Raw genomic sequence first — 24,134 nt, forward strand, 5'->3', positions numbered from 1 at the left:
CTTATCAACTATTAAATATTTACACACAGTGCTTCCATATGGGTGACTACTAGATTCTTCTCTAGCCTATATACCCCACCACCACCCTAGTTTCCCAGGATCTAAGGAACCCTGGGTGGGCCCTGCCAGGAGAAATATTCACTATTTCATTTAAAAATAAGTATTTGTTCAATATATTCTGTGGAGCTGTGGTAGATAATGGGGAATAAAGGAGAAATGGGATATCTTTCTTGTCCTCAAGAGATTTATGAAAAATGGCACATATAACCATGGCATGAATGTGATTAAGCTTGAATGCAATTATTTTATAGCGTGGTATAGAAGCCCAGAGAGTACAGAAATTATTGTCATTTATTTATTCAATTCATTCATTTTACTTAGATAAAAAGCTATTTTTAAGCAAGACTAATAAGATAAAATCCCATTCCTCAAGTGCTCAGTGTCTGGTGGAAGACATGGACACAGATCTGATTTACCTGTGTATTTTAAGACAAAAATAGATACAGTAGAGGACATAGTAGAACATAATGGGAGCAGAAGCCAGTATTACTCAGTTCCAGTGACAATGATAGCCAAAATATGGACCCAGGCTTCAGTGAATTTAAAGACAGAAGAGTTCTTACACAGTCTTTAGGAGATTCCAACTTTCATGGGAAATTACTTAGAGATTGTCTAACCTGTCTCTCCATTTCACAGATGGGAAATCTTGGACTTAGAGGTAGGCTAGTTCCTAGCTAAGCCATGAGTCCAAACCAGTTCGAGCCTATCCAGAGACCTTCCCTCTGCCTCACACTATATTCTCTGTTGAGTTCAGGCTGACCCAAGTTGTACATGTACTTTGGTCTTTGTGTGTCCTCTGTAAACTGTTCACATTTTCAGAGATAGCTCAGACCTGGAGTCCTCAATGAGGACTCTTTCCCGGGGTTCCTAAATTTGAGCAAAGAACTCTGAAATGTGTTTAAAGCAGGACCTTAACAAACTGTAAGTCAAAGAAGACAAAGACAGAAAGAGTGACATGAGCGAGTCAGAGAGCAATCATAATACAGCAATAGAGAATGAGAAAAGGGACCCACACATACATATATACAAGAGAAAGACAGAGACAGAGTCAAATCAAGAAGGAAAGACCAGGAACAAGAAGACTTTCATACATACTACAGACCTTTCTTAGTCAGCTGAGCTCCCATCTTCCACATGGGTAAAGGGAAAGCTAACCCCATTATGGGCCCCTGGGCAAGAGGATACTCACAGGTATGAATCCTAGGTCTTCTTCTAGTTCAGTCAGACCTTGGGATGGGAGATTGCTCTGGCAGGTTAGAAATATGGCTGTCTTTTGTGAGTCAAGCAGCTAGCTTGATTTTTTTTTACATGTGTCTGAATAATGTGGGGTGTAGTAATACAAATCAGTGCCAGCCCACACCTACTCACCTGCTGCTGAGGGGACGGGACGGGGGTGGGGGGGGCAACTAGGGTAAAACTAGAAGTGTTATCTTACCCCTGATTTAAAACTTTGTCAATTGCATCTCTTTATCTGTTAAATAAAGTTCAATTTGGGGATTTAAGATCCATCTAGCTAGTAAATTAGAGAATGGGTTGAATTGTATTCAGACTGATCTGACCTTAAGTCCCTGTGTGATTACTTGCTAGTTGAATTAGGATAAGCCTAGATAGCATATTCAAAAGCAGAGACATTACTTTGTCAACAAAGGTTCGTCTAGTCAAGGCTATGGTTTTTCCAGTGGTCATGTATGGATGTGAGAGTTGGACTGTGAAGAAAGCTGAGTGCTGAAGAATTGATGATTTTGAACTGTGGTGTTGGAGAAGACTCTTGAGAGTCCCTTGGACTGCAAGGAGATCCAACCAGTCCATCCTAAAGAAGATCAGTCCTGGGTGTTCATTGGAAGGACTGATGCTAAAGCTGAAACTCCAGTACTTTGGCCACCTCATGCGAGGAGTTGACTCATTGGAAAAGACTCTGATGCTGGGAGGGATTGAGGGCAGGAGAAGAAGGGGACGACAGAGGATGAGATGGCTGGATGGCATCACTGACTCAATGGACGTGAGTCTGGGTGAGCTCCGGGAGTTGGTGATGGACAGGGAGGCCTGGCGTGCTGTGATTCATGGGGTCTCAAAGAGTCAGACACGACTGAGTGACTGAACTGAACTGAAGGCTTACAAGCTGGTGGATGAGAAATACCACACCCCGAGAACTTAGTGGGCTACAATCAAATCCTTTTTATAATCAAAGGAAAAGTAGGGGGAGGGAGAAGACCTTCTTTGTCTTTCTTGAGTAGACGTCATGTTTTCATTATTAGTTTCTCCTTCAGGTTGAGCAGGGAAGTTTTCTTGTCCATACATTGTCAAGCTAGATCCACAAATTATTGTTTTTTATGTGTGTAGCGAGTATGTCTTAAGGATCATTAACTTCGTGAGCAGAATGTGGGTCTCATGCCACCATTGTTTTGTTGCTTGGGGGCATGTTCCGTGCTTCTGTTGTATGATTTTGTTGCTAAGCAAAGCCTGCTTGGTTTTGTGGCTAAGCAAACCTACTTTCTCGAGTAATCATTAACTTATAGGGGTCTCCCGTATCTTTCACTCCAGTATTCTTGCCTGGAGAATCCCATGGATAGAGGAGCCTGGAAGGCTACTGTCCATGGGGTCACCAGAGTCAGACACAACTTAGTGACTAAACCACCACCACCACCCATATCTTTCTACTTACAATCCCCTAGTGGGATTAACAATTTAATTACCTATTTTGTCCCTTCATTCTGTCCCTATTGGTTTAGTACAAATCTCTGTCTGACCAGATTAATGATTTTGGAAGCATTTACTATTATGATCAGAGTTAATATTTTGCACCTCTGCTTCCTCAACTATTGCTAATTTTGAAAAGTCACAAAGGAGAGTCTCTCTCATTTCTATAGCTTATCATTCTGCATTATACTTCTTTCTCTGAGGCAGGGATTTTTATAAATGAACAAAACAAAAGGAAGATGTAGCTCTGAATGAATATGTTGTGTGCCAATAGGCTTATATGCACTTTCTTCAACCCCAATTCTACTTCTTTTACTCCTTTCCCAGCAGCTGTGTGTTTTTTTGTGTGTGTGTGTTTGAGTTGTCTCAACTTGGCCCATATTCATGCAAGCTGCAGCTGTCCTTGGCGTGGGGAATTTCCAGGGAAAACTTCTTTAAGCTTGTCGAAACTTGCTAGGGAATCAAGGCTTGGAGATATGCTCACTTTTTGATAATTAAAACTCAGAACTTCTGGCACTTTAAGAATTCAGAGAGGGCTTGCTATTTCTCATTTGCAATCACCTCCAGTTATCTTCTTTGCATCATGCCCCAATAGAAATAACAGTCAAAACACTACAAGTTCTCAGCCTGAGCTTCAGGGTAAAATGGACCTGTTCTTAACTGCTTTCTTGCATAAATCTTTACTGCAATATAATATTAAGAGGCCTGACTTAATATTAATTAGTAATAATAATAATTTTTAAATACTCCAAAATTTCAGTCCGAAACTAGCTCCATAGGAGCAAAAGTCAGATGGTCCTGTTGAGTAAGACTCATTTGACTTCTTCCGGCTTTATTGAGGTATAATTGACAATAACCTCAGATATGCAGATGACACCACCCTTATGGCAGAAAGTGAAGAGGAACTCAAAAGCCTCTTGATGCAGGTTAAATAAGTTAAATAAGCAGGATGACAATATATAGCCTTGATGTACTCCTTTTCCTATTTGGAACCAGTCTGTTGTTCCATGTCCAATTCTAACTGTTGCTTCCTGACCTGCATACAGATTTCTCAAGAGGCAGGTCAGGTGGTCTGGTATGCCCATCTCTTTGAGAATTTTCCACAGTTTATTGTGGTCCACACAGTCAAAGGCTTTGGCATAGTCAATAAAGCAGAAATAGATTTTTTTTTTTGGAACTCTCTTGCTTTTTCCATGATTCAGTGGATGTTGGCAATTTGATCTCTGATTCCTCTGCCTTTTCTAAAACCAGTTTGAACATCAGGAAGTTCACGGTTCACATACTGCTGAGGCCTGGCTTGGAGAATTTTGAGCACTACTTTACTAGCGTGTGAGATGAGTGCAATTGTGCAGTAGTTTGAGCATTCTTTGGCATTGCCTTTCTTTGGGATTGGAATGAAAACTGACCTTTTCAGTCCTGTGGCCACTGCTGAGGTTTCCAAATTTGCTGGCATATTGAGTGCAGCACTTTCATAGCATTATCTTTTAGGATTTGAAATAGCTCAGCTGGAATTCCATCACCTCCACTAGCTTTGTTTGTAGTGATGCTTTCTAAGGCCCACTTGACTTCACATTCCAGGATGTCTGGCTCTAGGTCAGTGATCACACTATCGTGATTATCTGGGTCGTGAAGCTCTTTTTTGTACAGTTCTTCTGTGTATTCTTGCCACCTCTTCTTAATATCTTCTGCTTCTGTTAGGTCCATACTATTTCTGGCCTTTATCAAGCCCATCTTTGCATGAAATATTCCCTTGGTATCTCTAATTTTCTTGAAGAGATCTCTAGTCTTTCCCATTTGTTGTTTTCCTCTATTTCTTTGCATTGATCGCTGAAGAAGGCTTTCTTATCTCTTCTTGCTATTCTTTGGAACTCTGCATTCAGATGCTTATATCTTTCCTTTTCTCCTTTGCTTTTTGCTTCTCTTCTTTTCACACCTATTTGTAAGGCCTCCCCAGACAGCCATTTTGCTTTTTTGCATTTCTTTTCCATGGCCCCGGCATGCTGACCTGCAATAAGGAGGGATATCAACGAGGGAACTGTGAACAGACTACCCTGGGGCACAAGAAAGAAAAAACCCAGCAGTTTAAAGGACATCTAATCTATATGTGAAAGAAATTCATATACTAACCCTACGGCATGTGCAAACTCTGTAAAACTGCTGAAATTCTCTCTGAGAGTTCCTCTCTCTCAGAGGCACTAAAAATCACCATTTTTGCATTCCTCCTCCACCTTGATAGTGTGGATGGGAGAATGGTACAGGCATTCTAACCAACCTTCTAAGGCTTCTCAGGACACTCCAGGCTCCTGGCCCATACCAGCTGTCCCCCCAAGGAGGTCCTGAGAAAGAGTGCCCTGGGACCGCTAAACCCATGCCCACCAGGACAACCATGGGGAAGGAGGAAACAGACAGAACAGGCTCCATCTTTAAAGCAGGACTCCATCTTGGGCTGGACTGTGGACTTTGAGCTATATGCCCAGTACCAATGGAAATGACCGTATGGAAAACCAGACCCCCTGGATGAAGGGGCCTCGGGGCTTGTACCTAGACTCTCTGGTGCCTAAAAGAATATGCTAATTCTCTCTGTAACACAACAAAGTCGTAAATCCCATTATGCTTATGGGGGTATGACCACAGGCCTAGTGAAAAATGTCCACTATTTAACTATCTAGGCTTATGACACATGAATCATGGGTTAACTTTGATTTTATCTTTCTTTTCTTTTGTTCAGACTAGTTTCAGAGAATTTGGGGAGGTGGGTTTGAGCATGTACACTTAGGGTATATAAGGTTTTCGCAAAAACTGGTCGGGGTCCTTAGCTAAGAGGAGACTCTTGTTGGGCCCGCTGGTGTAAAAACCTGCACTGCTCTATCTGCACTGATAAACTCACTGTCCTGAGTGAGTTTGTTTCCCAGAACGCGTGGGTACAACAATGGCACATCATGCCCCAGGCCCATGCTCACTGTGGCTCCAGCTGTCCTGCCAAGGTGTCCCTAGCCCTTAGATCCCACACAGGAGAGACATGCCCTCTAAATGTATGGGCCTGAAAATGAATAGGGATTATATCCAGAAAAGCCCTAGAACTGCAGGAGATGAAGAGCTCTCTCTTAAAGGACTTAGATTCACTTATCCTTTAACTCGACACATACACAAAAACACCAGTTGGAAAAATGCTTAGAACAAAAGAGAAGGAGCCTCATTTACTACTCTTAAAGTGTCTGTCAGAGAAGCAGGAAATCGGTGAATCCTCTCTGGGAAGCCCCACTTTGGTGAGCTTATCCATCCTATCTTGCTAATGCTAGGGGCCACTTTGGCACTCCACTGGAAATCTGCTAGAGCTTGGGTGTGTCCCTCACTGAGAGCCCTGCTTATCTCTGTAGCAACAGTTGCCTGTCCCAACCAACCTGAGGGAGAGAGCTCCACCCACACCCACACTGCAACCGCAACCCTGCCACAGCAGGTGGGGCACATGCTGGGCCCACATACGGGAAGTCCCTGGATTTCCAGAAAGACTTTAATTAAGCAGAGATAAACAACCTGTCTGATGAGAGTTCAAAGTAATGGTTGTCAAAATGAAGAAGAATGGATGAACACAATCAGAACGTCAACAAAGAAAGAAAATATAAGAAAGTACCAAACAAAAGTTAAAACTGAACTGAAATATATAGAGGTTCAGCAGCTAAATGGATGAAGAAGAAGCACAAGTCTGTGAGCTATAGGACAAAGCAATGGAGCTCATCCAGACAGAGTAGCCTAATGGAAAAAAATATTTTTAAGTAAAGATCCCTGAAGTCATATAATCAAGCATACTAACATTTACATTTTAGGAGTCCCAGAAGCATAAGAGATAGTGAAAGGGAGATCAACTTATTGGAAAAACTAATGATTAAAAACTTTTTTAACCTGGGGAAGGAAGCATATCTAGGTCCAGGAATTGCAGAGAGTCCCAAACAAGGTAAACTTGAACCACAGAAGACATATCATAATTAAAATGGCAAAAGTTAAAGAGAGAAATTTAAAGGGAGCAAAGAAAAACAACTAGTTACATACAAGGAAATATTGATAAGACGGATATCAGTGAAGACTGAAAAATCAGCTGATTTTTTAGCAGAAGCTGCAGGCCAGAAGAGAGTGGCATGATATGTTTAAAGTGCTGAAAAGAAAAAAAAATTACCACCAAGAATACTCTACTTGGCAAGATTATCATTCAGAATTGAGGGAGAGATAAACGAGTTTCTCAGACAAGCAAAAAGTAAAAAAGATTATTACTACTAAATTGGCCTTACATGAAATGTTAGCAAATATTTAAGTGGAAAAAAAATCACTAGAAATAAGGAAATACACAGAAGAAAAAAAATCTCACTGGTAGAGATTCACTGGTGGTGGATAAGCCACTTAATAAAACTACTATGAAGGTTAAGAGACAAAAGTAGTAAAATTATAACTACAATAAACAGTAAAGGGATATACACACAAAAAAAGATGTAAAATATGATGTTAAAAACATGTAACATTAGGAAGAGTAAAAATGTAGTGCTTTTAGAATGCATTCAAAGTTAAGTGATTATCGGCTTAAAATAAACTGATATATATATATATATATATATTTTTTTTTTTTTTTTTTTTTTTTCATGGTGACTGCAGCCATGAAATTAAAAGATGCTTGCTCCTTGGAAGAAAAGCTAGGACAAGCCTAGACAACATAGTGAAAAGTTGAGACATCAGTTTGTGGACAAAGGTTCATAGACTGCAAGGAGATCCAACCAATCAATCCTAAACAAAATCAACCCTGAATATTCATTGGAGGGACTGATGCTTGAAACTGAAGCTCCAGTACTTTGGCCACCTGATATGAAGAGGTGACTCACTGGCAAAACCCTGATGCTGGGGAAGATTAAAGGCAAAAGGAGAAGGGGCGGCAGAGGATGAGATGGTTAGATAAGCATCACTGACTCAATGAACATGAATCTGAGCAAACTCCAGGAGATAGTGAAGGACAGGGGAGCCTGGTATGCTGCAGACTGTGGGGTTGCCAAGAGTTGGGTATGACTTAGTGAGCGAACAACAACAACGTATATTCATGAACCTAATAGCAATCACCAGTCACAAACCTACCACAGATACACCAAAAATAAAGGCAAAGGAACCCACACAAAACACTAAGAAAAAAAAAAATCAAACCACAAGGAAGAGACCAAGAGAAGAAAAACTAGTGAAGAACTACAAAAACAACCAGAAAAGTTAACAAAATGGAAATAAAGTACATACACATCAATAACCACTTTAAATGTGAAACAATGAAATGCTCCAATCAAAAGACATAGGATGAATTAATGCATAAAAAATACAGACCCATCTATGTTCTACCTATGAGAGACTCTTCTCACATATACATACAAAGACTGAAAGTAAAGTCATGGGGATAAAGATATTTCATGCAAATGGAAACAGAAAGCTGGTATTACAATACTCACATGAAACAAAATAGACTTTAAAACAAAGGCAGCAACAACTTAAAATAGAAGTCATTTTATTGTCATAAAGAGAAGATCAAAGAGGATATATTGTAAACCCAACATAGGAGTTATATTAGGAGCACCTAAATATAGAAGCAAAAATGAACAGACATAAAGGAAGGAATTGACAGTAATACAATAATAGTAGAAACTTTAGTACCCCACTAACATCAATGTATAAATTATTCATACTGATTTATGAAAATCAGTAAATAAATATTGGCCTTAAATAACACATTTGACTTAATGAACTTAATAGATATAGAAAGAATAGTCCATCTAATACACATTCTTTTCACGTGCACATGAAATGATAGTGGCTCTGTCACTGGCAATCGGCTTGGTTAATCTTTTCTTGGCGATCTCAACTTTTATTTTTGACTATTTTGTGGTCTTGTGACCTCTGGCCTCTGATTGCTTCAAAAAGTTTACAATTTTTTCCCTCAATTCTTTCAGTTTAAGCCAGTCTAGGTTCATTTGTTCAGCACAATGTTTTTGAGATTCAACCATGATGTTGCATTTATCAATACTGTATTATTTTCTATTTTCTGCTGAGTACTATTCTGTTAAATGGGTGCTCCATAAGGATACACCAATTCATTTTTGCATTCATCTATTGATACACAGTTGGTTTTTTTCCAAGCTTTTGACTAGCTTGAATAAAGCTGATAAGAACAGTTACAAGCTTTGGTATAAGCAAAGGCTTTAATTTCTGTTGGGTATCTAGGAATGGAAGTACTAGGTTAAATAACACATGTACTTATGTTGTATTCTACATGTCCATTTAAAGTTTGGTCTCTGTTAAATAGAATTTGAAATCAGGGGAGACACAAAGATTCCAATCTATGACTACAAACATAATATACGCGGCTTCAGAATATCTTACAAAGTCAGACTCATGGGAATGCATTGTTTACTTCAGCTCTCAGGACCTTAATTTTAATGACTTCCTCCCAGGAAATGCTACTGTTCAAGCCCTTAGAGAATTTAGGTTCAGGTCTTTGAGACTAGTGGTTGGCAAAGATTTAGGGTGGGGAAATAAAAATCCAGTGAGAAATGCCAAATGGGATTTTGATCTTCAAACAGCAGATTTCGCTGTCCTATATTCAACCCTTGATGCCCTCTCCACTGACTCCATTGCTTCATGCTCAGCCCAGCAGGTGAGAGTACAGAATGTGTCAAGGAGGCTGCCTCTCTTTAGGCATTTTTGCAGTTTGGAGAGACTTGGCTTTTTCTCTTCAGTGCCACCTACCTTTCTCTCTCCTTCCCTTCCTTCCTCACTTCCTTTCTTCCTTTGTCTCTTTCTCTTTTTCTTCTTTTTGTGGAGGGCTTCTCTTTAACTCTCCTTACATAAAACACAGCATAGAAATCCTTTCAACATGCCTGTATGAATCAGATTCTACACTGAAAAAAAAAATTAGGATTTTGCCTTGAAATCTGTAGGATGATAATCTCCCACACTGACCTTATCTTTCAACAGCTGGAGCCTGCCACATACCCCCTGTCCTTGGCTGACTCTGTGTTCTCATCCCCTCATACTTTTCCTACTATCACAGGTATAAAGTTACAGGAAACCCATTTTTTAATTTTAATTTTGTAAGTTCTTGGATCTGGAGATGAATACAACAGCTACTTGAGGACTTTTGCTACCACAAGACAGAAAATCTTGCTCTATCATCTCTGTCACAACTCATATGGAAAGTAAAGGGTTTGTCCAATTTATAATCTTTGCTTCTTCTTGAACTCAAGGAAGGAAGAAAAAAATCTATTGTTTTTGCAACTTTACCTACTCCCAAGCCCAGGTGAGCATGCCTTATTTTTCTTGCTGATCATTTCTGTGGGTACCAAATGCTAATAGATATTGCTAATAGATATTAATTCATTTTGTTGTTCCTAGTTTTGTGAGTGTTCATGTTTAGGTATACGAGTGTAAATATATGTAAATTTGTATATGTGATAATATGCACATGGGTTAAACATGCACATATTGATTTATCCAACAGATATTTATTGAAAAATTTATCTGTGTCAAGCAGTGGGGATAAAATAGCTGATGGTATTTCTCTTCAAAACAGAAAAAATCAGAGTGACTTGAAAGCAAGTATATATTATGTGATAGAAAAGATGTATTAATAGTTGTCAGGATAAAACCTAGAGAAGCAGAGAAATGGAAAATAGCAACTCAGCTTAATGGAGTGCATGGAAGCTTGGGTGAAGCCATTAGAGGAGGATAATGGAGAATGATGAGGAGTTTATCTCCTTGATCAAGCAAGAAGTGAAGTTCCATAGAGGAAAGGGTGCAGGCAAAGGCACAGGTTCATGTACCTTTAGGTATGGACATCATGGGTAAGAGTTAGCGAGCAAGGAGAGATGACCCAGTCATCTCTTGCAGACATCTTCCAGTCAAGCAGAGATGCTCTAGAACCTGATTATACATTGGATTTAAGTCTATAAACAATGAAGAATTATTGAATTGGTTTAATGGGGAGTTGAAAATGACCCAATTAGCATTTTCTGAAGATAGCTCTATTATTTGAAAGAGCAATACAGGAGGCAGAGAAGTCAGAGAGGTATAATAAGTAGACACTATGAGGTCAGAAAATAGATTGGTGATACTAGCATTTGGGAGGAGGAGGGAGATTTGAGATCTCCTGAGATAAAATAAGTGACTATTTAAATTGTCCACTTGATGGAAAGGAAAAAAAAAGGAAAAAAATTAAGAGAAAATGATTCCAATTTTCAATCTGAAAATCTGTCTCAGTAGTTGTGCCAATATAAGGGAAAGAAAGGAGTGTTTATGGGGAAAAAAAGATCATAGTTTCAAGTCTGGCTATCTTAAATTAAAAGTTAAACAAGAAAATGCATGTGAAGTAATTGGTCCATATATGTGCATTAAGTCATGAATATTTACTATTATTCTAGATAATTAAACCATAATGTACACCAAACAATAACTGTGTTTTTATAAATAATTTAATTTTTGTAATAGATACTAATATCCTTATCTTACAGATACAGAAACTAAAGTTTATGTGGCATAAATAACTTGCTCAATATGATCTACAGAGCTCAGATCCAAATCAAGTTGTCTGTCCACAAGATTTATTCCATCACTGTAACATCATAATTATAGTAATTACTATTGTTATTATTATTTCTATTATATATAAAAGGAAATTGTCAGTGAGGTTCAGTAGGAAGTTTCATATGTAAATCAGAACTTTGAAAGAAAATGACTCAGTTGCTTATAGAGATTTAGAAGCCATCAACAGTTAAATGATAGCTGAAGTCAGAAGAGTAGATGAGATATTGCATAGAGTGTATAGGCTCAGAAAGTGAAGAAAAGAGGAAAATGCCAATACTAAATTATGGGCAAAAGAAAAGTATGATAAGGAAAAGAAAAGGAGATGTCATTGGGAGAAAAAAGGTCTAAGAGAAGGCAAGGGAGAATATGGCTTTAAGAGTATCTATAGTTGTACACATGACTGAGTGATCGCATAAGATAATCAAAAGCACAATTAATATACTTGAGCATTGAAATGTCTCTCTGAATTGTGCAAAATAGATATATTGGAGAGATTAAAAATATTATCTCGAGAAGCTTAGAGAGGAGAGTAAGGAGATAAAATTCCTTTGTTAGAAGGAGAAATCAGTAGCACAAAAGATGGGGAAGGTAAAAGGAAAAAAGAAGAGGTTAAGTTGGAAAAATAGCCAGAGAAGAAATATTTGATGTTACAAGCACAAGGGAATCCCCTTATTATAGCTAAGACAACTCTTCTGCTGAGAGGAAAGGGTGGATTATTACATGGATATAGGGATGTGAAGAGGTGAGCAGTTGAAGCTATTTATGTTGACATTTTAATTGCTCTGTGATACAGTCAGAGAGAAAATCCTGAGTGGTGAAGTTGACCTTAGTTGGGTTAGGGCAGGGGGAATAATATTTCCCTAGCTATGATGGGAGTATTGGAAAGACACAAGGAAAAAGTAAAGAAAAGAGACCAAGATTTGTGGAGGCTCTGGCTGTAATAAGAAACTTTGGCATTTGTTGTGCTTTTTCTCCAACTTAACCTAACAGCTGAAATATATATGAGACAAAATCAAATTAATACAGACTTCAGATTCAGGAAATTATATTTAGATTTAACAGAACCCAATGGACAAGAGTTTCAAGGAGGAAGAGTGCCAAACAGTGCCCAAAACAGAGAAGTGAAGAATGTACCCAAAAAGGTCATATTAGATGTGTATCAAATTATGGGAGAGTTTGGAATAGTAGTTTTTCAGTAGAATCACAGGAGTAGGAATTATATGAAAATAATTAAAAAGGGTAAGTGAATGGGAACTTTCAGTCATGAATATATTTGGCTGAAAGAGAATGATTAGAAAGTTTCACAGCAAAATGAAGAGAAAAATTAGGCAATGGCTAGAAAGGACAGTAAGACCAAACAAAGGCTGTTTGTGTGTGTGTGTGTGTGTGTGTGTGTGCATTTTAATATAAAGGATGTTTCAATGAATTTGGCTATAATAAATGAAGGCAAAACCAAAATCAAATATAAGAAAAGAAATTCAAATTGTTTTGACACTTCCAAAAGACAGAAAAGAAGCTTCTTGCCTTTGTTGATGATTCTTTAAAAGTAATGTTGATTTCTTGAGGAATTTGATTTTAGAAAGTGACACTTGATAATTACCTGTTGAATAAATAAGGCAACAAACGTGATCAGATGCCTATTTCTTCATGGCTAATGGATTTGGTATCATAATTATGTTTTTTCCTCATTCCAAGACCAAAAAGAAATTCTTTGTACTTTCTTTTCCATTATTTTTTGTCACTGTTTGTGTTCTATTTATCATATTTTTTGCATTAGAGTCTGGCATGTATTATAAAATAAAATGGGAAATATACAAATGAATTGGATATTTGTTGGTTATCTTTTTAATATCCTGTTTTCTTTGCTCAAAATTTCCTGATTTCTTTTGTGGATACATATTTTTGCAGGGAATCTGACTCTATTCCACATCAGACTTTATCTCAGTACCTTTGATGAGAAAGCTGTTGCAAAGAAACTTTACTTTTATGATTAGATGAGAGCAAGAAATCATGCATTCTTCATAGTTGCTAGGATGAGGACTATGTGGAAGACTATAAGGAAACATGTTGAGGGTTTGGCTAGAACCTCACCTGAAGCCAGCCCTAAAATGGATTTTCAGTAATTTAAATCTATAAGTTACCATTGGGTTTTTTCATCATTATTAGTAGTGTTAGTAGTAGCATGCTCTGCTGTTCAGTCACTAAGTCATGGCCTACTTTTTGTGACCCCATGGACTCAGCACACCAGGCTTCCTTGTCCTTCACTGTCTCCTGGAGTTTGCTCGAACTCATATCCATTGAGTCAGTGATGCCATCCAACCATCTCATCCTCTATCACCACCTTCTCCTCCTGCCTTCAATCTTTCCCAGCATCAGGGTCTTTTCCAGTGAATCAGCTCTTTGCATCTGGTGGCCAAACTATTGGAACTTCAGCTTCAGTATCAGTCCTTCCAATGAATATTTAGGGTTGATTTCCTTCAGGATTGACTGGTTTGATCTTGCAGTCCAAGGGACTCTCAAGAATCTTCTCTAGCACCACAACTCAAAAGCATGTTCTAGTACCCGGCATACAAGATCCTTGACACAATAGTTAGGCTCCTATATCTCTCACAAAATCTTCTAAATTGCAAGTCTAATCCAGTAATCTGAGTGTTAAAGGTAAATTTATGGTAACTGTATGGTCACCAGTGGCACCAGACTCAAACTGACCTTAATGCGTGTTGGCCCTGCTAGCACCCAAGAAGGGTTATTTATTATCGGCAGGCACAGCTGGGACTCCCTGGCTGCAGAAGGCAGCCTATGCGTGTTGCCTCCATTAGGATTCCATATCAGATTCTGTACTTTCTCTCTTAATTTAGGTCCTTGAAAGCAGAGCCTGAGAAAAGAGCTTGGGTACAGACAGTTTATTTGAAAACCGATCTCAGGGATGATTTCATGAGGGATGGTGATTAGGAAAAAAAACTCTAAAAAAGCTCTTTAGGGGAAATAGTAATAAAAGTAGGAGTAATAAACAATGGGGACTTAACTATATAGAGCTCAACTTCTAAGAAGCATACAGGCTGCCTCCCAGAAATTTCTGGTGCATTTATTCATCAATCCCCATTGCCCATTGGTTAAAGGTTGCCTCTGGGACATTAACTTGCCCATGCTTCCAACACTGTGGGCAGAATGCTGAAAGATAGGCAGGGGATCCCTGAGGTAAATTGTCTGTGGTGCCAGGGGAGTCAGAACTGTCCACCATGGCTAAACCTGAGGTCCAAGATGAGCTGAAATTGTGTGACAGGGCTGTGTAATATTCAGTTCAGAAGTTCAAGTTCTTGCTTGGTCCTGGCTTCATTTACTGGAACAAGGCTCTGGGGGCTAAAATCTCTTTATAGAACATTTCTGAATTTTACAATTTTTCATACTACTTTTCCTCCTTATCATATGAAATATTTGTACAAAGGTCAGGGTTATAGTCCATGGTTATAACTTCCTCTTTTCTTCCTTGTCCTGTTTGGATTGCTGCTTAAGCCTCTTTATAAAAACACAATGGAAAAATGCAAGAACTAATAACAATGATTTATCTGTTTGAACTCCCAAGCCATGTTTTGGGAGTATTATGGACAAATTTGACATTGACCCCTATTTTTTAATTTTGGAATATAAAAAGTGAGCGGTTTTTATCGACTAAACAAATTCACCTCATTCTTAGACTGCTAAGTCTCGCAAGTACAAAATATTTCTTGAGGTGAAAAAATGAAATCAAAACAAAGACAATATCTGTAACATATTTCACAGTAATTTAGCAATATGTAAATTACCTTGTTGGGAGTTGTCAGGAAAAGGTACAAACTGTGATACTCAAACTACCAAGTGGATCAAGCAAGGAAAACTGGGCTTAAAAAGCTATATAAATTGGTGGAAATGACAATATGCATTCTAATGCTAACTGGCACACTGTAGGAAGCAGCTGGAAGCAAATAGTCCCCAAGGTACACTTGTTAACATTGCACTTGTTTATAAAGCTTGTGAAATCAAACATTCAGAATGCATCTACTCTCCTTCTGATGACAGGTAAACAGGGACAAACATCAATGGGAGAAGGAAACCAAACTTTTGTGCTTGAATTTACCTTGCTGGGACTTTCACAGGATCCAAAGATCCAAATCTTGCTGTTCTGTGTTTTCCTGATCGTTTACCTTCTCTCTGTTTTTGGAAACCTGCTCATAATAATCCTTATCCAAACTGACCCTCGACTTCACACTCCCATGTACTTTTTCCTCAAAAACTTGTCCTTTGTTGATCTTTGTTTCTCTACAAGCATCGTTCCCCAGATGTTGGTCCACTTCCTTGTAAAAAAGAAAACCATTTCCTTTGCTGGGTGCTCACTACAGATAGTTGTCTTCCTCCTAGCAGGGTGTACAGAGTGTGCTCTTCTGGCGATGATGTCCTATGACCGCTATGTGGCAGTCTGCAGGCCCCTACACTATTCTACTCTCATGACCCAGAGGGTTTGTGTCCAGCTGGCCATAGTGTCCTGGATCAGTGGGGCATTTGTGTGTTCCGTGGACAGTGCATTTACACTCTGTCTCCCCTACCAGGGACAGAACATAATTAATCACTATTTTTGTGAACCTCCTGCACTCCTGAAGCTGGCTTCTGCAGACACCTACAATGCTGAAATGGCCCTCTTTTCAATGGGTGTGATTGTTCTCCTAGCTCCTGTCTCTCTCATCCTGGTCTCTTATTGGCGTATTATCTCCACTGTGATTTGGATGCAGTCAGGCGAGGGGAGGCTCAAGGTGTTCTCTACCTGTAGCTCCCATCTCACTGTTGTGGTTCTCTACTATGGCTCTGGAATATTTGCCTACATGAGACCCAATTCCAAGACAATGAATGAAAGGGATAAGGTCATTTCTCTGTTCTATTCAGTTATGACTTCAATGTTGAACCCCATAATTTACAGCCTGAGGAACAAGGATGTGAAGGGAGCTCTGAGCAAACTGGCTGGAAGATAGTCAACATTCAGAGGCAATGATTTTTGACATTTTTAAAAAGTACTTTGAACACTGTGATAGACAACAATAGCTCTACTAGCTTCATTCTTTCTTTGCCTTGCCTTGTTTACCTCAGCTGATTTTCTTCTCTACAAATATTCACTGAATGCCTACCCTATGAAAACACTGTGCCCAGGATCTCAAAATATGAGTAACTTAATGCCTTTCTTAAAAAACTTGAAATTCACAAGATAACACAAATATAACTCTTTTAAGAGGTAACTCTTTCAAAAGCTAAATAAAGAAGGAATATTTTACAAACTTTTGCACAGCAGAGGAAACCATGAACAAAATGAAAACCTATGGACTGGGAAAAATATTTGCAAATGATGGAACCAAGAGCTTAATTTCCAAAACACTCAAACAGCTCAACCAACTCAATAACAACAACAACAACAACAACAAAAACCAATCAAAAACTGAGCAGAAGACCTAAACAGACATTCCTCCAAAGAAGACAGTCACTGTCACTGTGTGTGTGTGTTCAGTCGTGTCCAACTGAGCACAGGCCTATGGACTATAGCCCACCAGGCTCCCCTGTTCATGGAATTTTCCAAGTGAGAATACTGGAGCAGGTTGCCATTTCCTACTCCAGGGGCTCTTCTTGACCCGGGGATTGAGCCTGTGTCTCTTGCATCTCCTGCATTGGCAGGTGGATTCTTTACCGCTAGTGCCACCAGTCAGTTGGCCAATTGGCACCTGAGAAGATACCCAACATTGCTAGTTGTTTGAGAAATGCAAATCAAAACTATGAGAAGTCATTTCACACTGGTCAAAATGGCCATTATTAAAAAGTCTACAAATAACAAATCCTGGAGGTGGTGTGGAGAAAAAGGAATCCTCCTACACTGTTGATGGGAATGTAAATTGGTGCAGCCACTGTGGAAAACTGTGCGTGGTCATGCCTTCCTTTTAGGAGAAAGGCAATGATTAAATGGAAAATTAAACTTGGCAATTTGCATGAGCTTTAAGTAGGTGAAAGTCGCTCAATCATGTCCAATTCTTTGCAACCCCGTGGACTATACAGTCCAAGGAATTCTCCAGGCCAGAATACTGGGGTGGGTAGCTGTTGCCTTCTCCAGGGGATCTTCCCAACCCAGGGGTAAAACCTGGGTCTCCTGCATTGCGGGTGGATTCTTTACCAGCTGAGCCACAAGAAAAGCTGCATGAACACAGGATCACAATTAAAAAAAAATGCTTTTTTTAATTTCAAGGTCTAAAGAAATCTTATTGATCATATTATCTAACTAATGTTTTAATCTCTGTAATTTTCTTAATTAACTCACACTGAGCTTTTTTATTAAAATGTCTGGGAGGTCTACATTCATTATATTCTAGCCACAATGACTTGCCTTTTCTTCCTCAAGAATGAAAAGTGCATTCAACCTCTAATCATTAGCACTAGATATTCCTTGCATCTGAAATGTTCTGCTAATCAGCCTTGGTGTACTTAACTTGTACTCAACATTGACAGTTCATTCTCAACAGAACTGTCAGCTCTCTAGGGGCCTTCACGAAACATACAGTCTAAGACAACATGCTTTCGTTACTCTCTATCTCCATTATTGCTTGTTATTGTGTTTATGGGACTTCTAGCTATGAAATTATATTTATTCATTTGGAAACATCCTGATTAAAACCAACTTGAAAGATGGAATGACAAAGTTAATAAAAATCCAAGATCTGTAAAGGGAATCTGGCCATAGTGATGTGTCATAAATATAAGAAGGAAAAGATTTAAGAAATGAGAGGTACTCAGCAGTGACAAATGCAAAAGGATAGTCAAAAAGAATTAGAACTGAAAGGCTGCTCGTCAAAGCAGAAAAGATATTGGATAGGGGTCTGCAGGCAGTGGTTTTGTTATTCATTTTTTATCATTTGTTGTTGGCAATAAGAATCCTCACTTATAAAATCAATATGGGATTAAATTATATGATATTTCAATTCCTTTCCAGTTCTAATATAATATGACTAAGTCCCAAATCATTAATAATGGTATAATTCAGAAAATTAAGTAAGTATTAATATTGAATAATTATTCAATACATTATCCTTCTCTCTGATTCCCTTCAGTGTAGTAACTGGTTATTCCAGATCCTATATCCATCATTTCTTTTGCTTTATTTTATACAGTTTTACTGAATCCACAAGTATTCCTCTAAAAAGATTTTATCTGAATTTTTAACCTTATAAAAGTTATTCCTATTCCTTATAAAAGTGTTCCGTACTTTTTATTTTTAAAAAATCCCTATTTGCATCCCCAAATCAGGGACAGACATACAAAACAGACTTGTGGACACAATGGGGGAAGGAAAGGGTGGGACTAATTAAGAAAGTAGTATTGACATATATATACTATCATGTGGGAAATAGATAACTAGTGGGAAGCCACTGCATAACACAGGGAGCCCAGCCTGGTGCTCAGTGATGACCTAGAGGAGTGGAATGAGAGCAGGGAGGGAGGCTCATATATGTATAATTATGACTAATTCCCCATTGTTGCACAGCAGAAACCAACACAACATTGTAAAACAATTATCCGCCAATTAAAAAAAAATTATCTGAGTTTTTAACCTTATAAACGAAGTACCACGATACATAATCTTTAGGGTTCTTTTTTTCACTTAATATTAAGTTGCTGAATATTTCTTTTGTTGTATATTCTTCTGGTTCCTTTGATTGCTGCATGATATTCTTTTGTGTGAATATTTATCTATTCCACTGTTGATGGACATAAAGCTTGTTTCCAGTTTGTTTGTTTTTTTAATTGTGAATAGTGTGCTCTTACATTTCATATGTGTAAAACTTTCTTTTGGGTACATTCTTTTTATGAGAAAAATAAAAAATCTTGTATCATTTCTTTTGTTTTACTTCTGCAATAATTTTTATTGAGCATATTCTTTTTATAATCAGAGCATTAAAAATGTATTTTTCATTTGCTTAAAATTGAAAGAAAAAGGTTAAAACTTCAGCAGCAGTTTCCGAATTTTCTGGAAAAATAAGTGATTAAAGAGAGACTAAAGAATGAGGAGGACCTGGCAAAAGATTGGGTGAGGGAATGGCCTGAACTGAAGCAGTGATGGATAGAGGCAGGTGCTGTACCATTCATTATCTTAGAAGCGGCTGAGTCCACTTGAACTGAGTGCAGAAACACGCACACATATGTGCTTATGAATTAATGAAAGAAAAAGGGAGAAACAAAAAACATAAAAGTATAGAAAGGTCCAATGAATCAGTGCTTTGATGCTAATTAAAGCTCAAGGAAGGAAGGCCTGATATGAACAGAAGCACTGCAAAATTCATTTCTCTCTGGCTGATAATGGCCCAGGCTAGAGGCACAAATTGGGAGACGGGGAGTGGCAGCATTTACAGAACCCACAAGATACACTTTGTAATTTGGAAAGAAAGCTAACCAGGGACCCTTGCTTCTTAGGTCATTCACTGATACTGTCTATTTAGTAGGATTTTGGAAATGGCCTCGGTAAATCCATGTGAGGGCAGCATAGCCCTCAGGCCTCAGAGCTCATTTAGTGGGTAAACTTTGCTGGAGTTGGAGGCCAGGAGACATGCCTGAGAGATTCATTAAAATTTTGTTTCCTGGAGCAGCATTTTCAGGGGAGGTCATGTTAGCTGAGGGGATGAGACCAGGATGCCTCCCCCAGGACAGGGCCCCAGCTCACTGTCGCCCCAGGGACAGTGAGGCTGGTGTAGAATCTCCACCGGGCAGCTCCTTTTATACCTTTTTAGTCCAATTCCTTCTCATATTTTTTCGTGGCTCCCAGTAAGATAGGAATACCTGAAAGTCTGAGTACCTGGACTCAAGAATTCAGTTAGAATGATGCCAAGGCTCTGAAGACTTTCTCACAAGGAGAATTTTGCTTGTGCATAGAGATTTAGCTCCTTGCTTCCCCAGGATCCTGCCTAGGTTCTTATCTGCTCATTGGCATCCATTTCCACCTCCAGAGAGGACTGGCAATGTGACTGGAGGTGTCTTTGACCTCTGATTTCAGTCACAGCTGTACACATGCCTACATCCTCCCCTGCCAGAAGAACCATCACCTCTTTCTTCATCTCCTTGAACATCTTCATCCCTCAGATGAATCACAGGGCAGAAGGTATACTCAGGCAGCTGAACCTTCACCATCTGAGGTAAGGGCTCTTTCTTTGTTTCAAGAAAATTAAGTGGAATCTGGAAGTCTTGAGATATATGGTCAAGACCTCACTGCTCTGCTTCTTAGATTCTTAGTCACTCAGCCATTATAACTCTTCCATTCCATTCTATACTTTAGGTACCCTTACATATACCCACAATTGATCTGTTCCACTGGCAAGACCTGGGTTCCTATACTTCCTGATGCTGGCATCCTGGTAAAAGTCTCAGTATTATCTCTAGACCTAGATTATCCTGGCCTCAGATGGTCTGATGTATACCCATAAAAGACTGGGATCTCAAAAGAGGATAATCTAAAATCAGTTGAAGTGCCTGTTCCATATATGCCTGCTTGATATTAAAGTCCAATGCTACAGAAAAAGCTAATTGAAGTCAATGAATATTTTAAAGTATGCTAACAGTGATACAGAGTAATAACATAAAGATGTGATTCCAAATTTTTGACTCCATCTTCTTCATTGGCTTTGTCTGACCATTTCCTATAAAGTACAACAATGCGCCTCTGTTAGTCTCGGTTTCTATTCTCTTCCCTTGGTCTGAGGTATTCACCCATCATCAGCAGTTTTCCAGAAAGGGGGCTCATCCTGTGTAAGCATTTATGTTTTCTGGCATTTATCTTCAGATGACCATAGTGGAGACAAACCAGAGAATGGAAGGAGGGAGAGCAGGGCTCTGAATCAAGGAGAGGAAGGCAGATAGAAAAGATCTTGAGTCCTAAGTATCACCACTTTACAAGTCCTGCTTTTTCTTTTAAGTCCTGTCCAAATTCCTGGAGCATAAATCTGGATAAATATAACCAGTTAATTATTTTCTTCCCTTTATTAATGTATCCATTGATCTTTTTAATTCAAGGAAAGTATTTCAAGTCATATATATACTAGGAACAGTACTAAGAATTGCCTTTGAATTTGTGTTTTTGTCGCTGCCAATGGGCAAAGAAGTTCTTCCAGTCACTATTTCTCAGTTTCAACGTATATACATGGTTTTGTGAGACCAGAGAAAGATCTCAGACCCCAAAGAATGATGAAACAGTTTTACAAGAAGATGATTTTCTGGTTGACTTATTGCCTAGACGTCACTGTGGCGTAAGCGCAAGGAGGATACTTGCACTTGTACTGCTTCAATGTTCTGACCTTTACAGTGCTGTCTCCTCTCTCTGTTATTGCACTCTGACCCCTTTTTCCTTAGCCCCCTTATATTCATCTGCAGCCTGTAGCTTGTATAAGTGACATATAAGTGATTATATAAAGTTTCCTTCCCTGATACTTCACTTAGATAGACTCGTAGTATGTTATACTTTCCTTCGTATTTCATTGCCAGTAGATGTGTGTAGGTGTTTACGTAATGGGCATTTCACATCCGTGCAATTTCCCTAGCATCAAATATAGTGCCTGGTATATTGTAAGTGCTTAGTAAATATTTATGGAGTGAATGAAAGGAACTAGATCAGTTGGAAAAGCCTTCCAATTTTAGGATTTTGTCATCCAACTACTGAAAGGTCCCAACCCTAAGTTGACAACGTTGGTGACATAAACTGAAGACAGAGGGGTAAGAGCATATGATACAAAGGAAAGATGAAACATTTGGTGGATTATTCTCTTCTTTTTCAGAGTGCCTCCTGAGTCCTCCATCCAACTATGAAAGGTCTGCATCCATGTAGAGGAAACGAAGTAGCACGGTTCCACACACCACTTGGGCTCCTGCTCAAACCTTCCACATAGATTCAGGGCTCAGCAGAACCAGCATCTTTCCTCATACAGCTCATACTATGAGATAGAGGATCTCTTTTTTTGTTCAAGATCTTACTTTGACTTTCAAGTGATGGGATGGCTTTGGACCTTTTCTATAAATCCCCCTCTTTTATAACTCACTCCTTCTATCATGTATCCTAAACACAAATACCTTGCCGTATCTTTTCAAATGTTATGCATCACCTTCATTTCTATCCTCATTCCTCCTGAGCAAACATCTTATCATTACCTGAAAATAGGCAAACATCTTTTGTACTGTTCCTTAATATGTACCTCCAAAATCTATACTATCCCAGTGATTCAGTCATGCACAGAATTCCTCTTCCCTTCTGTAAAGTAGCAGTATGCTCATCAAGGATGTGAGGACAGTTCAAGAACACAAGAGACCAAGTGGTCCAAGAGCCAAGAGGTTCCCTGTTGAGAAAACTGTTCAGAACAATGAGACTGGAAAATGAAGCCAGATGTCATGTCTAGGGGAGCAGAAAAAACAGAATTGGAATCCCAAGGAAATTTAAAGCAGAAAAGCAACTAATTAAAAGCCAATGTGCAGGGCATTTTTTTTGTTGGGAAGATAGCTATGATTTTGTCTATTTACAAAGATATTTGCTTGGGTTCATTCTCTTGGTTATCTTATTTAAAGATGACAGGCTATAACCAACATGCTTATTTCTAATTTATATGATACTTTATAATAATTAATGAAAATATTCATAAATTCAGAAGACAGAAGACAAACCTAGCTACCAAGAGGAAAAGATATCATCTCATGGAATTCTTATTGGTAATTCCATAGTGATGTGAGACAATACAAAACTAGGGTAATCTCCCTTAGAAAGACTTTCGTCAACACCCTCTGGTTCTACATAACTAAAGAAACAACACAGAATGGAGCACTGGAACTTCACCCTGGGAAGTGGCTTCATATTGATGGGGATTCTGAATGACAGTTTGTCTCCTGAGCTGCTCTGTGCTACAATCACAGTCCTGTACACGCTGGCCCTTGCCAGCAATTGCCTTCTGCTCCTGGCCATCACAATGGATGCCCAGCTCCATGTGCCCATGTACCTCCTGCTCGGACAGCTCTCTCTCATGGACCTCCTCTTCACGTCTGTTGTCACTCCCAAGGCCATCATAGATTTTCTGCTCAGTGAAAACACCGTCTCCTTTGTGGGCTGTGCCCTTCAGATGTTCCTGGCACTGACCCTGGGTGGTGGAGAGGACCTCCTACTGGCCTTCATGGCCTATGACAGGTATGTGGCCATTTGTCATCCTCTGAACTACATGGTCCTCATGAGGCCGAGGGTCTGCTGGCTCATGGTGGCCACACCCTGGGTCCTGGCTTCCCTGAGTGCTCTAGGACATACCTTGTACACCATGCACTTCCCTTTCTGCATGTCCCAGGAGATCAGCCACCTGCTCTGTGAGATCCCACCTCTATTGAAGTTGGTCTGTGCAGATACTTCCAGATATGAACTCATGGTATATGTGACAGGTGTGACTTTCCTCTTGCTCCCCCTTTCTGCTATTGTTTCCTCCTATACACTAATCCTACTTACTGTGCTCCACATGCCTTCAAATGAAGGGAGGCAGAAAGCCCTGGTCACCTGCTCTTCCCACCTGACTGTGGTTGGGATGTTCTATGGAGCTGCCACATTCATGTATGTTCTGCCCAGTTCCCTCCACAGTCCCAAGCAAGACAACATCATCTCTGTCTTCTACACGATTGTCACCCCAGCCCTGAACCCCCTGATATACAGCCTGAGGAATAAAGAGGTTATGGGGGCTTTGAGGAGGGTCCTGGGAAAATACATACTATAG

At 39.2% G+C, this 24,134-nt stretch overlaps 2 protein-coding genes across 2 annotated transcripts; both read left to right on the top strand.

Moving 5' to 3' along the window:
- Positions 1 to 15,111: 15,111 nt before the first annotated feature.
- LOC112579511 (olfactory receptor 2D3-like) lies at positions 15,112 to 16,743 on the top strand. The gene has a single exon (XM_025265951.3). The coding sequence runs from the start codon at positions 15,270 to 15,272 to the stop codon at positions 16,353 to 16,355; it is 1,086 nt and encodes a 361-aa protein (XP_025121736.3). The 5' UTR covers positions 15,112 to 15,269; the 3' UTR covers positions 16,356 to 16,743.
- Positions 16,744 to 23,201: 6,458 nt separating this feature from the next.
- Positions 23,202 to 24,134, top strand: LOC102399493 (olfactory receptor 2AG2-like). Its single transcript, XM_025265952.3, has one exon. The coding sequence runs from the start codon at positions 23,202 to 23,204 to the stop codon at positions 24,132 to 24,134; it is 933 nt and encodes a 310-aa protein (XP_025121737.3).

Source organism: Bubalus bubalis, chromosome 16, assembly GCF_019923935.1.
Source record: "Bubalus bubalis isolate 160015118507 breed Murrah chromosome 16, NDDB_SH_1, whole genome shotgun sequence".
In the NCBI taxonomy this organism is placed as follows: domain Eukaryota; kingdom Metazoa; phylum Chordata; class Mammalia; order Artiodactyla; family Bovidae; genus Bubalus; species Bubalus bubalis.

What these genes read in the sequence shown, in the direction of transcription:
- LOC112579511 (XM_025265951.3), top strand. Translation starts at nt 15,270, where the DNA reads ATGCATTCTAATGCTAACTGGCACACTGTAGGAAGCAGCTGGAAGCAA.
- LOC102399493 (XM_025265952.3), top strand. Translation starts at nt 23,202, where the DNA reads ATGGAGCACTGGAACTTCACCCTGGGAAGTGGCTTCATATTGATGGGG.